At 39.7% G+C, this 17,694-nt stretch overlaps 1 protein-coding gene across 3 annotated transcripts in view; it reads right to left on the bottom strand.

Moving 5' to 3' along the window:
* Nucleotides 1-17,694, bottom strand: part of gdpd5b (glycerophosphodiester phosphodiesterase domain containing 5b) — a 42,715-nt gene that overhangs the window by 21,709 nt on the left and 3,312 nt on the right. For all 3 annotated transcript variants that reach the window (XR_006360880.1, XM_044031937.1, XM_044031938.1), the window contains exon 2: nt 5,426-5,595. Coding sequence is in view for 2 of the 3 variants with exons in the window: in XM_044031937.1 (XP_043887872.1) it covers nt 5,426-5,542 (117 nt within the window). In the remaining variant the exon portion in view is untranslated. The remainder of the gene's footprint in view (nt 1-5,425; nt 5,596-17,694) is intronic.

Below are 17,694 nucleotides of genomic sequence, written 5' to 3'. Positions count from 1 at the left end.
TTCTGCTACTGTATAATTAACACACACTCATGTAATGGATTTGAGAAAAAACTGCAGTGAATACAGAAACTATAGACAGAACAACAATATATTGGTACAGTCTGGCTGTATATCCTTCTGTAAACTAATGTAAATGTGGGAAGAGAGGGGAGGAAAAAAAAAGACAAAGCTGCTGCAGTGTTTAATCTTTGACTGAGGGCACAGCCTCGCATGCCTCTATCTCCACTGGACTTAACACATCGGTCCCTTGTCACATTCCTGAGCATATCCTGATAAATCCCTGGCATTTTACACTGGGTGTGCAGTGCACTGCTTTATAATGCAGCACAGAAGCAAGGCACAAAACGAGTCTGCATAAAAAGGAAGAAGGGTCTTTAGACTTAAACATATGACACTCATTTGCACACATTCATATTCCCCCACTAAGCAAAATAATGTATAAATACAAATGTATGTGGAAAGGCAACCATGATTTACTTTTCAGCAAACAAGTACTCTTCATTGAGCCTTTAAAGTTTCGGATTACTTCTTGAAGACAAGAACACAAAGCAGACAATTAGGCACAAGTCAAATACTCTCTGCATCACAGGCTCCACAGCCAAACAGGAAGTAGCTTAGTTTAGAGCTCGTCTAATTAGAGTCAATAAAGTACATCTGCTCTTCAGCCACTGACTACCTTGGATATCAGAGCACTTATGTTATTTTACCTTCAACAAAAATGGTTTCACATTAAACAAACAAGCAAGTGAACAGAATTGCAATTCTGACTTGCATTACACAGACATAAAGAAGGTACAAATAAATCCTTCTTCCTTTGTGACCTTGGTTTCTCCATCTGGAACATGTCACTGGTTATCATTTGATTGTGGGAGGAAGTCAGCAGACAAAAAAAATCTCTTAAAACGGCAGGATCTATCATGAATCTATAATTCATATTAGTCACATTATCATATTAGTCTGTGATTTATAAAGGCTACAACTAATGATTAGTACAGGTGCAGTGTACATTTATTATTAGAATGTAGCAGCTAAATATTGCTTTCAAGTGTGTTGGATAAATTATGTAGCTTTCAGTTAGCATCAAAACTCAAAAGATGTTTAGTTTGTCCTTGGTGGCTATAGATCAATATGGCTATAGATCCACCACGTCATCACCTCCACCCTCCTCATTCTCACTCTGTCCCTCTTCGACCCCATCATGGTCTCCCTGTCCCTCCTCTGTTGTTTCCTCCCTGTCATGGTCTTGCAGCCCACATTAATTTTTCTCTCCACCTCCCTTCTGCCTCGGTTTATCAATTTTTTTTTAAACGTGATCCCAACGTCTGCTCCAAACTGTGAGAATTCTGAAGCTGGAGGGGGAGGGAGGAGGATTACTAGTGAGAGAAATGATTGGCCCGGCTCTGTGTCAGAGCGAACGAATGAACAAATGATCCGCTGTCAGTGCCTTACGTGTCGGCCCAACCCCCGGCTGACGGAAACAGATATGAATGAGTCCGTCCAGTGTCAGTATAGTAAATTAACCAATGGGCCGGTGTTCGGGCCATTAGTAGTAGCCAATCTGCCTTAAGGGGACAAAACAAATGTGTGCTGTCCTACTGGGAAAATTCCCAGTATGCCAGATTACATGCAGTCCAGCCCTGGTACTGATATATAATCAGATGATTGGACCCTTCAACTGTTTTACACATTGGTCCTTTAATTGTGATTTTGTTTGTCATTAATATTAATTAGTGATGTCAGAACATCTTCAAATCAGTTGTATTATTCACATCACAGGATAAGACTCACTTTAAAGGGGACTAAGGATTGGCACACATCATTACAGGTAAACTAACGAATACGGATTTTTAGATTAGGTAGATTGGGTAAACACAGCAAAGCAAAATCACAGGTAAAAAGAAGTTTTTTTTTTTTTTACTTGGTTTGGGTTTAAGAGGATTAGTGAAGATAATGTAAATATGTCTTCATTTGCAAACCAACTGTAGCTCAACCTTTTTAACTCAGCACAGTGAGTGCTGAGTTAAAACAGAAGAACATTTTTATTGTTTGTTTTGTTTATCACAGTTTCGATCTTTGTTTTCAGTACTGAAAGAAACATGACCATGGAATTATCTCCAGAATAATAAACAAACCATCTCGCCCATGGTGTGGCAACAGTGAAGTCTTCATTTTAACTACTGATATACAACAAGTATTACTTTGGGAAATCGCCATTCCCTCCTACAGCCAAGTAAAAGTGACCATGTTGTCTGCCTTGTCCAGTACTTCACAGCTGAGGAAAATAAAGACCACGACATCAGTGACAAAAGATGCCAGACCAGCTTTGTTTCCATGTTTAAAGCTTTTTGTGTGACTGACTGGCATTGAGTGGCTAAATGGAAATACCTTCAATTATTACTGAGAGGTCAGATCAGCTTGCGCTGCATGACGTCGACTGGCTTCCTACAAAGCACCTTGAACACACACAGAGGCAGCTTCACTGAGACAGCCAGTCAACCTGAACAGCTCATTATACTGAACATAGATGATAGAGGAGTAGGAATAGCATGAGCTCCTTGTGGATTATGAATGAATCTATTGCTGTTCCAACACAAGATTCTAGTTCTCACGCTTCTGTGATTCGCTCAGGTCCAGTTACGTGTAGCTGATACACCTGCCCTTGGTTGGTCAGTTTGTTTACTGAAATCATTATGGGTGCAGTCTTATATGACATCTAAATACTTAAGCTGTGCTATACCTTGTGTACCACTCGAAATTGATGATATAAACCATGTCATGATAGTCATACACTCTGACAGCAGCATACCACCACTACCGCAAAGTTATATATTGGTACACATGAAAACTCAGGGACCCATTTTCCAAAAATAGTGTTTCATATGGGTTAAAAGTGGACATGAAACAAAACTTCTGTGGATCTCCTGAACTGTGGTACTGGTGAAATTTTAGGTAAATGGCAGGGCATGATACGCCAAACTGGACAAGCATAATCTTTTTTTCTTTTATTTAACAAACTGTGTGTCAGCTTGCTGTGGCTGCTGCAGCACATGTGGCATCATTAATGAACAGCGCTGTGGTAGAGACATCCAGGTGTGTTTTAATGCAAATATGGCTTTAATTCATCTGCGCCGTCAGAGAGGAAATACTCCTGCGTCTACAGCAAACACACACACATACTGTGGACAATTCTGTAGCACTCAACCCACAGCTAAAGCAAGGCTACACAATGTGCAAGGCTACATTTTTGTTAGCAATCGGCATAAACAGTAAACAATATTTTAAAAGCACATTTAATTATTACTACATTAGATGCATTTTGTTTTTATTGTTTAGTGTTAAGTTGTTTTTTTTTATTTCATGGATAAAGGTTATGCAATATTTATACACTAAATTTGCATCTTAAATACGTTCTTATTGTTAACTTTATTTCAATCTGTATCCAAACAAATGGCTTAAAGTAGCATCATGAATATGGCTCCCTGGAATGCTGATATAATTTTAAGCTTACGTCACCCACCCGACTACACTACAGACAGATAAATAGCTCCAATGGCAACACCAAAATAAAGCTGAACTCTTTGTCTGTTTCCATGTCCTTCCATGTGTTGTTTAAACAAGTTAAATCATTGTGTTTGATCACCTGGATGGAAAATATGCCTGACTTTGAGCTTCTTGGGTAAATAGTATGTTTGTGTGCTATACAACACCACATGGTCAAAACAAAGGATGAGCAGTGTGAACAAATAATGCTGACTTGGCACTCTCCTGTCTGTTAGCCTGAAAGACATCCACTTGCAACAGGAAACAGGGCTACACAGTGTCTAGTTTCCTGCTAGCAGGAAAAGAAAGAAAAAAAAAATCAATATCTCTCCATATTTAGTTCTGCTGTGCTTTGTGACCCAAGCGTTATAAAACAATACAAAACACTTACCCGTCTATGCTAACCAACTTATAGGGTTATACATTTTCATTGGCACGTTTGTGTGTGCACTCCACTGTGTGATTCTATTGTGTATCCTAGGTTTCTTCTCAGTAGAGTACGGTACATGGGCATAAATAAATCATCCACATTGGGTCTGCCTGTGTGCACATGAGCACACGCGTCGTATGCTGTGTCCGAGTTTGGTGCAGCAACATAACCCATGTATTCTTCTTAAATACAGAATGGCAGAGATAAACGGGAAAGGTCAGGGTGAGGACATGAGGCTCATCGTGTGTGGGGCTGTCATACTTATCCTGACATGTTCACAATGCTTGAAAAAATGCACTGCAAAAATGATCTTTGAGAAGTTTGGTTGCACACTTCGTCTTAAAGGTGTCGCTACATTCAAAAAAACTATTATTTTTTTGAAAAATAACACAATTTAGAATTGACAATGAAATGCTTAAACATAATTTAAATACCAAATATGCTGCATAACTCTTTTAGCCTTTTTAGATCAGCCTCTTTAGAGAGATAAATGTGACTGTATTCTGCACCAAGCAACAGCCAAGTATGATTGCAAAAGCACACACAAGAAGAGTGAGTAATTCAAGTATAATGAATGCAATTAAAAACACTGGGGAAGGCTTCAAACAGTACTGAAATTTAAAATAAGCCTCTACGTGGAAAAGACAAGGGTAATAAACTGGAGATAAGCCGAGCAAGGACATATTTGACCTAAGATAATTGTTCTCTGTAAATCACTGTTGAAAGACAAACATTGGGGATTGAGGATTGGGCATCGATAGGCCACGAGGTCTGATATACACAGAACGTACACTACAGCCTTTTCTCCTTAGTAGGCCAGTCATCTACTTACACAGAGTTGTTAGTCTACTGTATACATGAAGAGAATGTACTGAATGTAACAATATGAGCTATTAAGTTCAGCAGCCATAGTTCAAGGAGAGCAATGAGCCATGTTTAAATAAAACATGCGTGTCAGGGCTACCAACAAACCACAAAAAAAAACCTAAAACCTCCATTTAAAAAAATCATTCTACAATCTCTTGGGACAGGTCAGGGGAAATGACCTTGATTTGATGACTTGCAATGAATGTAGAGACCTGAATTAATATGCTGTGCATGCGTGTGAGCATAGGTGCACATAGGAGTGTGTGTGCAGCCAGTGGAGTCCCACATCTGTTCCATACCACTTTGTTATATTCCATATTTATGTATAAAATACAGATTCCGCCAATATGTTATTATTATAAACATGTGGATGATTTGGCGCTGCAAGGTCAGTGAAGAGAGATTCATCGCTGCGTCATCAGTTTGGCTGCTGGAGTGAGTGATGAACGTACACGTATATAATACATCATGCTCCCTGTATGCAGCATGTAAGTCAGACTAAACAGTATGTGACAACAATCTTGAAGTGTGTTCAATCAGATCTAAGGCACTTCTGATCGCTACACTTTAATTTGCTCCAACTCTCACCTTGGTGGTGTCATCATGGGAACGTTGATACCGTTTCCAACGGCAACCATAGATCCCGGTGATACATGACAAACACAGCTGGCGCTCATAGACCTGGAGGGGTTGGTGTTTCACCATGCTCCTTCAGTCCTGCATACAGAGCTCTAACATCCCACTGACGATCAAGGATCCTGTAAGATGATTAAAAACAGCATTTATATTGAAATAAGCGTAATTGCAAATTGTTTTGGATGACAAACATCAAATTGGATCATCCAGGGAACTGCTTTAAAAGCACCATGCTTTTGATACAAAGCCTGAAATCAAGACCTTGTTTCCCAGCTTCTGTTTCCAATGACAACTGAGACTGCTTGGAGCTTTCATCAATGAGATCAAGGTAAAAAAAAATTAAATTCATAAAAGCTTGAACCCGCCATTTATTGACCTCCACATTAAATTACAGTGACCATGAATATATCACACGGTCAGCAAGAATCTAATCAGCATGTTGTTACCATCTCTTATGCCACGCTGAAAAAGATCATGAAAAGAAAAGGCCAATTGGCCCAACAATGGTGTTACATAACAGTTACATTTGAGTAAAACTTAAACATTCAGTGTATAATATAATATGTATGTAGTGTATAATATATATATATATATTTTTAGGAAATCTATGAAGCTAGTGAACGTGTAAGCAAAATGACAATAATGATGTGATCCATCTTCTCTCCTGCCTTTTTTTTTTATCTTTTGATGCTTAAATTTCATGTTTTATCTGAACATTACAGGCTGACTCAACCCGTTTCTGGAATGCATTCTTCCCTGGTGGCCTATTCCAGCTCCACTGTCCCTCAGTGTGCATTAGCAGCAGAGCACCATGACAGATAGATACTCCAACACCCATTTAACTCCCAACTCACACTGTTGTAGTGACCACAGTTATAAGTACCAGGCAGTGATAGCATGAATATTCAGCGATAACTCACATACAGTACTCATGTTGACACACATAAAAACAGCAAAGTATACGCTGATGATTGTCAACCAAACACAAGGGCAGAGACACACAAACACAACTCCCTGGTGCAGTTTAACGGGTGATAATACGCTATATATTCAGTTTGTAAAGCACAGTTAGCATTCGGATAAATGTCATCTAACGTTTCAGGGTCTTCGTGTATGTTAACTACACTCTCACTATAATCAGACCACGTCTGGCCTTTGCAGCTGCTCATTAGCATCTACAGCAGCAATCACGTTTCCTGTTATTAGTCAAACGGTTCTGAGAAGGGCGGGTCTGACCCAAGGGAACGATGAGCCTGGCCCACCCCTGCAGGACCACAAGGGTCTCAGATGAGCAATGTGCAATGCTGCTGCTCTAGATCTTGAAATAAAATGTGCAGTTTTATCTTTTAATTAACCACATACAGTGAGTGTAATTACCCATCACTTGTAGTATATGACAAGCAATAATGTACTGTACAAAATCTTGGGGCACCACCAGCTTTGTTGTGGTTGAGCATCAAATTCTGCATTTGAGTTGGAATGATGTCATTGAAAGCTGGTCTTATATTAGCAAATGTTGAACAAACCTGACATAATAGATCTTTTTTCAGAGCACATATTTTTTGGACATGAAATATATAGGGCAAGGGTTGTGTTACTGTTCAGATGTATGGGTAAGTCACCCTAACTACATGACACTTTTACCTGTAGCATTTTAAAACTGCATACATGTTTCTGTGGAGGTGTTCCAATAAAGTGAAAGCAAAAACTGAACTGGTAAGACACAAAAACACAATGCGGTTAAATGTGGACTCTTGAATAACCACAGTAAAGTCAATTTTGTTTGACAAACAAATAAGGGCTCAAGTAAGGATTCCAATCCTTGTTATTGTAGGAGACCTTATGTGAGCCCTCATTATATGAAAGTGTCAACCGCAGCAGCAACAAGCCTGGAGATGCAAGCCTACAGCACATGAGGGACCCCTCTCATGGAACACCGAGCAATCCCCTGATTTGATGTAGACGTGGTGCACGCACCAATAACCTACCGTAAAACTCTCTGTAAGATGGCTTATAAATATCTGTGTGCCAGGGACATCTGTACACTGTGAGCAGGTGTTCTCATCCATGGGTAATATTGTAAATAGAGAGAGCCACACTCTAATCTGATCAGGTTAAGACTTGTGTTTCTGGCAAAATTATATCAAGAAATTAAGTTGGGCCATTTGCAATGTTGGTATTAAGCTAAAAGCTGTCGGAGCGTCCTCCTTTTGACAGTGATTTCCTGTTCAGTGAAGTCCCTCTCTACTGAGTGCTGTATTTTATTAATACTCAGAACACTGTTAGTAAGGTTATGCTTATTAGAATTGTTAATAACTTAATGAAAACTGTGAAATTTGTATTAGGTGTATTAGGGGAGGAACAATGGTGATGAATGTATTAGCTGCCATCAATCTCTATCTATTGCCCTTTCAACTGCATTTTTCCAGAGATAGAGTTTAGAATTATCAGATCTAATAACCCATTCAGATCTGCACTTTGAGCGAATTATACTTGGCAGACCACTGAAAAACATAAGGAAAAAAAATTATTTTGTCAAACAAAATACTAAATTACCCTTATGTCCAGACATTTCAGGGGGATTGAAAGATTTTTATTAATATTGGCCAATTAGAATTCCAGTTGTGGTTGAGACTCCAAACATGATGAACAGAAAACAAACATGGATGTGTTGCCTAGACATGTGACTAAGCCTTTAAGACAGAAAAACAATGGAGCAGCTGACACAGTGAGGGCCCACTGATGTGTTAATCATCAAGGCGAAGTAACAGCCACTTTCAGCGCTGTCATGTTGTCACTTGTTGACTAATTACAATGTTTCGACCTGTATCCAAAGCAATGTCTCCATGTTGTTTTACCAAAGTGGTTCGTGTGGTATATGTTGCAACAGGTTTACGTCCAAAATCTCCCATCTATGCCAGTTCCAGAGCAACTTGAATTCTTGAACCCTTGCACCCTTGCGTTTGTGTCATACACTGTAGTTAAATACAAATTAGGGGAAACCATGATATTAAATTATTAAATTAACAGCGAGTAGTGATATTCTGCACAGGAGGAAGTTACACTGATTTAAGAGTCTGCAGTGTTACCATATTTTGCCAACATGGATATAACGACTCACAAGTCCACAAGACCACAAGTAGAAATGTGACCACCATAAGGAGTGTGGGCTGCTTTCACACAATGACTCTCATCACAGACACAACAACTGAGCCACAGAAGCTTAAACTTGGAATAAAATAACAGCAGACCATATCTTCCTCATTAACTAAAAAAGTTTTGCGATGATCTACACCCTTTCACCTGCCTCGATATGATGGAAAGTGATATCACCAGGTGAATCGCCACAGCTTTTTTAATAGTGTCAGATTGTCTAACTTGGGACAACAAGAGACGAGTTATGAGGGGTGCATGGAAACCCCTAAAACAGCTGCTGTCATCTCCTTTTCTGCTGCCTCATTTCCCCAATCACAAGGCACAGTGAAGGAAACCAGTCTGCAGGGGAGGAAATGTTTCAGCAGTTTCCCAGGCAAAAAACAGAGTCTTCTCCCGACCAGGGAACTAAAGGAGAGGCCCAGCAGCTGAGAACTGTGGGACTGAGGACAAAGAGATGTTTAAAGAAATAGTTCATTTATGACAAACTATTCTGATCTAAATGACAGTAACATGTAATCCATGTGGTATTCATGCTTATTCCTAATGGTGAGAAGCTTACTGTATAATGTTATATTTTTGTGCTGGGCATTATCTAAACAAGATGCATACATAACAGAACATCATTTACAAAATAGGCATCATGTGCTATTGAAGAACACCTGAATCTAGCGACTGAGATCATTGTTAAGCAACGTTATTACTCAAGTGGTAACTGGGCTAATTTTCCCATAGACTTCCATTCAAACCAAGTTATTTTTGCGTCCAGCAAAGTCCTTTTTGATTGATATCACAGAGGAAAATGGAAGACTTCCATTTTTAATATATGGTCTATGGGCTGAACTGTAAAAGGTGACACATCTTCATTGTAGAGGGACTGGAGTGTCATACTCATCTCTGTATGTGGAATGGAGCAAGAACGCAAATGTAGTTTGAATGAAGAAGCAGTTGATGGAGTACTTCTGGAGGGTAAAAGGGCAACAAATAGTTTATCATAATCCTGTGAGTGATTGCAATGTGGCTAATGCATAATATTTTGCAAGATGCTGGGATGGTAAACAACATATGTTTAACAGAGAAAAATCAGATGACTTAGGGTGATTTTTTTCCTGATCCGTCTCATGTCTTAAAGTTACAAGATTCAGACTTGGCTGGACCACGGAGAAGCCAGTGAGATAGTAGATTGGTGATCAGGCCCGAGAGTCATCATAAAATGCTGGCTCAGCACTGACAGACAAGAGGTCTTAATATGGAGAGCCTTGCCAACCTTTCACATTAAATCAGGAAAGATCCAGTATGACTTGACCATAACTCTTGGTATCTTACAATACCCATCTCTTCTGTTTAATCGAAACAAACCATTGTTGATGCTTTCTTCAGTAAATCCTGTCACATTCTGATCACTGCAGGACATATCTGCATGCATTTATGAACAGCCCATTTGGTTATTAGTGTTAAAACAATGTGATAAAATGTATATCCATCCAAAAAACCTAAAAGGAAACAGACTAATTTATTTGAATAAATTTGACCTCAAATGTATCAGTTTAGTAACGCTATAAGTAATATAGAGGAGCATAAAATAAGAAAGCACAGATAGTTAAACTGAGAGATCTCACATTAATGCAGGCTAAGCTACATACTGATTTCCTTAATTCCAGTTGTCATGAGACAAAACCAAGTGAGTTTCCTGGGAAACCAAAAAGAGACCGAGAAAGATCTGGAGATACATTGTTACTGTTGTGAATGCACATTATATAAACATATACACAGTGCAAAATGGAACCACTTCAACTTCAGATGAAGCAAGTTTAGATTCAAAGCAAAAAAAAACAAGACCAACTCAAACATACATTAAAATAACCAAATAAGATAGGTAGCAATTATTTGTACACTATAAGCATCAATGGCCAGATATGTGTACTTTTGTAGGATTATAGTCAGGTATATTATAGCAAACAGGTGCTAATCATTATCATTTTATCATATGTAGGTTGCAACATTAAATGCTGTCCTAGCTCCCAAATGATGGAACAAGCTCCCCATCGACATCCGGACAAGCAGAAAGCAGTGCCATCAGCTCAGAACTGGCAGAAACCTGTCAGACCCAGGCACACCCACCTACTGTCTGGAGAAGTGTGCCCAGAAGTGGTCGTCATGGATAAATTGAGGCCAAAACGCCACACTTCCGAAAACAAGGCCAAGCAACTCAACTACACATGAAAGCACAAGAACTGGGGTGCAGAAAATTGGCAGCAGGTGTCAAAATTTAAAATACTTGATCATAGAAGAAGCCCATTTGTTCACCAAAGGGATAGAGAGTGTTATAATAACTGTCTGCAGGCAAACAGTGAAGCATGGAGGAGGTGCCTTGCAAGTGAGGGGCTGTATTTCTGCAAATTGAGTTGGGGATTAAGAAATACAAGCAGATAATTATCCAACATGCCATACCATCAGGGATGTGTCTGATTGAAAATCTCCTACTAAAATCTACCAATTGTGACAACAAATATTAACCTGGCCAAGTGCAACATCTACTTGTGAGTTCACTGGTAAAAATGAGACATTTCTTTTGTCCTAAAATATTGCATGTTTTTATTTATTTATTTATTTCCAATACACTATATTTTCAGTGCATCTATTAATATCACTAGTTAAACAAGTTATCAAATTTATTCCATCATATCCCACTACCACTCCTGTGAGTCAGAGCTCCTGTTCACCATGTGTCTGATACCACAAACCACCTGAAAATCACCCCGTCATCTGTGCCACTCAGTAACAGCTATTGCACATGTGGAAGGACACAGAGTTGAGATACAGTTGAGAACCTCACCATCCCAGATTTTCAGACATATCGTTCACATATGGCGTGTTTCCACCAGCTTGACTCGCCTTGGCTTGGCATGGCACGGTGAAGAAGCGTTAGCTCTGGCGTGGTTCCAAGCATGCCGAGTAGGTACTAAGTGTGACATCATCAGACTGCCAGCCACTGATTGGTCAGAGTGCCGTCACAGGAAGAGATGTCTGACACAAGAATCAAGCCAAACAATGCCAGACTTTAGATCAGTTAAAAAGACTCAACAATCCTAAAAATGTGGGTTAATCCCCAACAATTACCAGGGAAACTGCTAAAAATCTCAATATTTAACAGTGGAGTTTGGTGTATTTAGCAACAGCACTGCTGATCGCAAGCGGCATCACAGTGAGTGAACAGGAATAACATTATGAATGATTTATTGACTACATTTGAATATACAACCCACAAGTATGTTAGTGTAATAAATGCTTTAAAATAGACTTTTGCAGGGAAGAATTAGCCTTTTATACAGTACATTTTGCAAGGGCCCTGCTTTTCAGAGCCCATCATGTTTCAACAACAGCCCAAATGGGCAAACCAGCCATAGCATCAATATCAGTTTTAAGCTTAAGATTATTATGCAAACAAAGAAGAATGACAGGCTTTTTGGGAAGCGAAGGCCAACGTAATTCCCTGACACGCTTGGGAAAGGAAGGCATGAGCAGAGAAGTTTGTTGCGATACAGTCTCACCAATAGATGTCATGTATGCTTACATACTGGACCTTTAAATTATCCTAGGAAAGTTCTTATCTATGAATCCACTCTATACAGACATGGTGCATGAACACACTGGGCATATCAGCTTAGGGAGACAAATGATTGATCTATGATAGAAGCAATTGCAGCCATAGATTTCACTTTGTCTGGGACACCAAGGGTGACCTTGCACCTACAGATGTGAAGTAATGTGTCACAATCCACAGCTGCTTTCACAGAATCTTTAAAGCTGAGGAAAGAAATGCTTACCACATGCAAGCAAAAGTAAAGTTACACCTCTTTTACACAAAAATTGCAAGGGGGAAACCCTCTAAAAAGTTGACTTACTACTTCCCTTGTGCACTCTTGTGCCCAAGAAACAAAAACTGATTGTATCTACTCTCATGTTATATTAGACAAAGCAGAGGTGAATGCATCCTGGCTACCAAGGAGTTTTCTGTGACGTAAATAAATGATTATTTGTCATCTTCAGCACTGGATCCAAGTGAAAAAATATAGGTAATGTGACAAAGATCTTCCTAACTGGATGTTGTACCATCAGGCTTCAAGGTCCAATGCATCTTTTCAGAAGAGGCATAAGGCGACATGCCAGCCTTTGCCAGTGCATCTTCTCTGAGGTCAGCTAAATAACCTCAGCCCCAACACATTCATAGGAATTGATTAACTTTGATCTATAATGCATACACAACTAGGGCCATAATGAATATTCAGTAACACAAACCAATGTTCAATTTTATCATCTCTCAAAACTTATTACAGCAAAGTGGGAAAAAAATCTAATTGCATATTTACACTTGTTGAGAGACACTGGTGCCAGAACATTCTGGCCCGATAGAGGGGTACTTGAAAACACTCACACTAGGACTCTCGGGTGTTAATGTCCTTCCGTCTCACACTACAGGCCCTGCCAGGATTTCACATTTAACCATTTCTGAAATGTACTGTGCATATTGATACCAACTGCTAATGGACCAAGAAAATCATTTTAATAAATAGTTTTTACTGTATCCAGATAATAGACAACACAAAGCTTGATAAAGCATGCACAGCTCACTGATAGGGTATGATTAGTGTCTTCTTGTCACCAATTGAACTGTCATCAGTTGTCATGGTCAGCTTTAAATATCAAAGACAATGCATAATAACTGATTTAAAAAAAACAACGGCACAATTCAAGGCTGTGCCATGCAAACAGAGCTGCGGTTGTAGCTCAAGGCCAGAAGAATTACAATGAGGGGAGATACATTGCAAACAGGCTGTTGGAGACAAATATACAAACTTGGGGGAGTTGCTGGAGGGGTGGTGATACAACAACATCCTACAACCTGACCCACTTGCTCATAGAAATGACCAATGGGGAAAAAAACAGTCTAGTGGTATCTTAAAATTAAAAAAACTAGACAATTAGAAAGAACATGTGGCTGTCTTTTATTTCCATCATCACAGCATCAAAATCATGACTAGGAAAAGAGAAGGAAATCCACCTACTCAAGTGACATGTGAATATATCACTCACTAAAAATGGATAGTAGCAGGCTTCATCTTGAAGTAGGAAGCTACCTCAGTGGGTGGGAAGTAGGTGCTCGGCAGAGCAGTGCATTTGGTTTGATGCAGATATTTGCAAGGTGGCACGTGGCTGCAGGGGCCTCACAAAATGGAAAACAATAAAGTCATATTAGGAGCTTCATGGGGATTGTGGATTGGTCATTGCTGGTCTATGTGTTTGAGGTGCAATAAATGCAGTGCTTCTCTACTGAGGCATCTACTGTCATAACCATGAATAAAGAGGGTTGCATTTTAGGCACCTATTATGTTTCTTACAGAAAGTGTCAAGTGTTAGGCGTGCAACAGATTCACGGCTCAGATAGGATTGCCGTTTTTACGGAATTGAGGAAACTATTATGGAACATTTGCGCATCGTGTTCCGACCTCAACTCAAGATGCCCAGCTAAATAAAATCTAAAATGATTCAATATCATCATAAATAACTCAAGATCTTCATCCAGTGTTTCAGTAAAATGTCAATAAATAAATAAATAAATAAATAAAATTGAAATATGAGGCTCTTTCTTTAAACATGAACAGTGCAAAAGGACATGGACAAGTGAAAAATCTGCCATTTTCTCTTTTAAATACTTTAAAAAGATCAAGACTGAATTGACTGGGGAGAGTGTCGTCCTCATTGCGATCACTGTACTGTGTGCATGAAGGAATTTCGCACTGTGGCCCAAGCATTAGGACAATATTTTTAAACCCATTGTTTTACCACAAGAGAGTGTGGCCTCATGTCTGCCACTGTAAATATTTCAATAGACTTGGGAACAGCTTTAGCTTGGTCTAATCCTGCAGGAAATGGCTAATTAAATGCCACTGTGAAAAGTTGTTGCTGAGCAGGCTTCTTCACTGCCGACACTGACATGACAGGGTGATGTCGCTTCATATGAGCGGCCGTGCTTGATGTGTTACCGTGGCCGTATCTCTTTCTTGCATCACAATACTGTCATACCATAGCAGTTTTGTCCACCACTCTTTGTACATCAACATAGTTTACAGAGAAGCCAAAGGGTTTCCATACAAACAAGGCAACTTAAGCGATGCTGAAGACATAGCTTAAGTTCTTCCATGTCTCTCCTTGCCATTGTGTCACAAGGACCTGGAAAAGCCTGCAAAGACATCAGTGACATGCAGAGACATGGTGAGAAGCATTGTGGTACAATGTAGAGTTGTTCCGATACCATTATCAGAAATGCCTCCGATACTGCAGAAAATGTGGCCATCGGTATCGGCGAGTACTGGAGTCCATGCACCGATCCGATACCATGTATTTTATTAGAGCTCCATTAGGTCTGACACGGTTCTTTTTCGCCGCTCTTGAAACAGTTGCGCTGTGCTGTTTTAGAGGTGTGAGGAAGAACTGATCACCTGACACCTGTAGACAAGGAGCTAACGTTAGCTCATCATGTCGGCGGTTTGGCAGTATTTACCAGTTAGCATTGTTAGCTGCGTTAGCTCCTTTACCAGAAAAGAGCAGCGCTACAACTAACCAGCGTACCCGTGTCCTGCGTATGTATGCCTCTGTCCTTAAAGTTTAGTGTTACTTCAGAGACTCATTTTAACAATCTGGAGTCATGTAAAAATGATGTCACGCGCGTCCTTTCCCGGTCAGTCATCATGGAAACATGAAGCTCTGCCAGTGCTGCGGTGTTTGGACCAGAGTCAAAACAAACATACAAGCTGAAAAACGAAATAACATATCACTGGTAAAAATAAATGGTGTCCATTTGCTGTATTCATTCATGTTTTACAGAGGGTTTAACCTGAGCCAAACCTTACCATCAATCATATAATCATCATGCATCAGTCATGCAGGCGTGGTATGATATTTATTTTTTTTAATAACACACTGGTATCGATATTGTTCTTCTGTATCGGTCGATACCCACAGCACAAGTATTGGAATTGGTATCGAGATGGAAAAAAATGGTATCGGAACATCTCTAGTACAATGTGGATAAATAGACAATTCCATTGACTTTGTTCACTCAGGCTTCCTCACTCTAATTATTTTTCATCACCAAGAGAAGGAGGGAGTCTATATGGACTGCATTATAAGCTTCCACCAAACATTCAAGTTGTAGTAAATATGGTCATAAGCGTTCTGTTCCTGATTAATGGTGTTGAACAATGACCAAAAGGAGTGACACAACAGTCTGTGATATCACAATGACCTCTGACCACCCAAATTCAATCAATTAAACGGTGGTAAACATGGCCTCCACCACTGTGGCAGTGTCTGTGCCAGTGTCTGTGCCAGTGTCTGTGACAGTGTCTGTGACAGTGTCTGTGACAGTGGCCACCACCACTGGCACAGACATTCATGTGGCTAAACAAATGGACAACCCAAAAACATAGCTCCTGTGGACATGCCTGTCACTGGTGTGGAGGCATAAAATGTGGGTAGATTGTTATGTTTTATCAAGGTGCCATCTGTAGGTCTGCTTGAGGGCTCCTCACTACCATCTGTGTGTTGACATTACACCTGGCACTGTCCTCTATACTGTGCCGGCTGTCTGTGCGAGGGAGGCAGGTGCCACCATGGTGAACTTTGTGAGAGACAAACTCATCTTTCTCCTCATGTATACATTTGATTTCTTTCATTCCATTTCCTCAGTATTAAAAAGTGGAAAACACAAGTACATAAAACTACTTTTCCCCCCCTTTACAACAAAATTAACACAAAATGTTCACACCGCTGGTTTTGCAGCTCATCAAATATTGATTAATGAATTACTCTTTTCTCTGTGTAACAGATCAGATGATCAAGTGTAAAATTTGTAAAACCCTGATTTGGCTCAAAACCTTTGAATGTTCTGGTATCCTTTATTGGCAATTATGACGCAATGTCGGTTTATAAAAGGTCTACAGTCGACCCATTAATAGAAAGAAACCACAGCCTCACCTGCTGCCTATGCTCTAGCAAGGCAGTTTAAAACACGTAATTGTACAGTAAACACTGTATGCAGTTTACATAATGGTCTAGGCTGGTACGTATATAGCCTTGCCTTGCAAGTCCAATTTAATTACCACTTCCTATTAAGAATTTGCCATTTCTTCAGTAACAGAAACCACAAATGCTCAACAAATTCTCTAAGAAATGTGCCAGCTCTATGTGTCATCCTTATATGGAAAAGCCCCAGAGGATGAATGTAGTGTGTAAGAGGAAGAGAGGGCTGGAGCTCTTGTAAAAGCAATCATTTTGACATGTTATAGTAGGAAAAGGTATTGGTATTATTCGACAGTGGTCCATCATAAAAAAAAATACTCATGCCACACAAATGTAAGGCATTTCTCAGTTTTTGGAAGCAGCCATTTAAGGATACAGGACATGCAGTAATACATCGTCATCATCCAGCACAAAGCAGAATGGCAGAGACAAAATCAATGCTCCTCTCAAATGGGCAACAATATAAGCTTCTGTCTACACTGTGCAACTCCAAACACTCACTGACCACTTCATTAGGTACAGCTGTCCAACTCTTACCAAGTCATACATCTACTCAACCAATCACATGGCAGCAGCTCAATGTTTACATGGTCAAGATGACCTGCTACTGGTGACTTAGAATGTGGCATGGTTGTTGGTGCACGATGGGCTGGTCTATGCCATTCAGAAAATGCTTTTGTGCTGGGACTTTCATACAAGAGAAGAATGGCCAGTATGTTTTAAGAAGAAGAAGATTAAGATGACAACATTAACTGAAATAACCAACCTGACATTTTATTTGGTGTTGTATGGACCTTCTACAGTGGACAATGAGTATTTTCAAATGTATTAACTTTAGAGGTACTCGTCCACCCACGTAGCCACTAAGCCAATCACATTGCTGCAGCGTCGTATATTAAATCCTGCAGATCTAGGGCATGAGTTTCAGTTCAAATCAAACAACAGAAAAATGCAATCGCTGACAGTGGTGTTTGAAAATATTGAAA

The sequence above is a fragment of the Solea senegalensis genome, linkage group LG8, assembly GCF_019176455.1.
Source record: "Solea senegalensis isolate Sse05_10M linkage group LG8, IFAPA_SoseM_1, whole genome shotgun sequence".
In the NCBI taxonomy this organism is placed as follows: domain Eukaryota; kingdom Metazoa; phylum Chordata; class Actinopteri; order Pleuronectiformes; family Soleidae; genus Solea; species Solea senegalensis.
The sequence above is the reverse complement of the archived record's forward strand: the minus strand, read 5'-3'. Positions and strand labels throughout refer to the sequence as shown.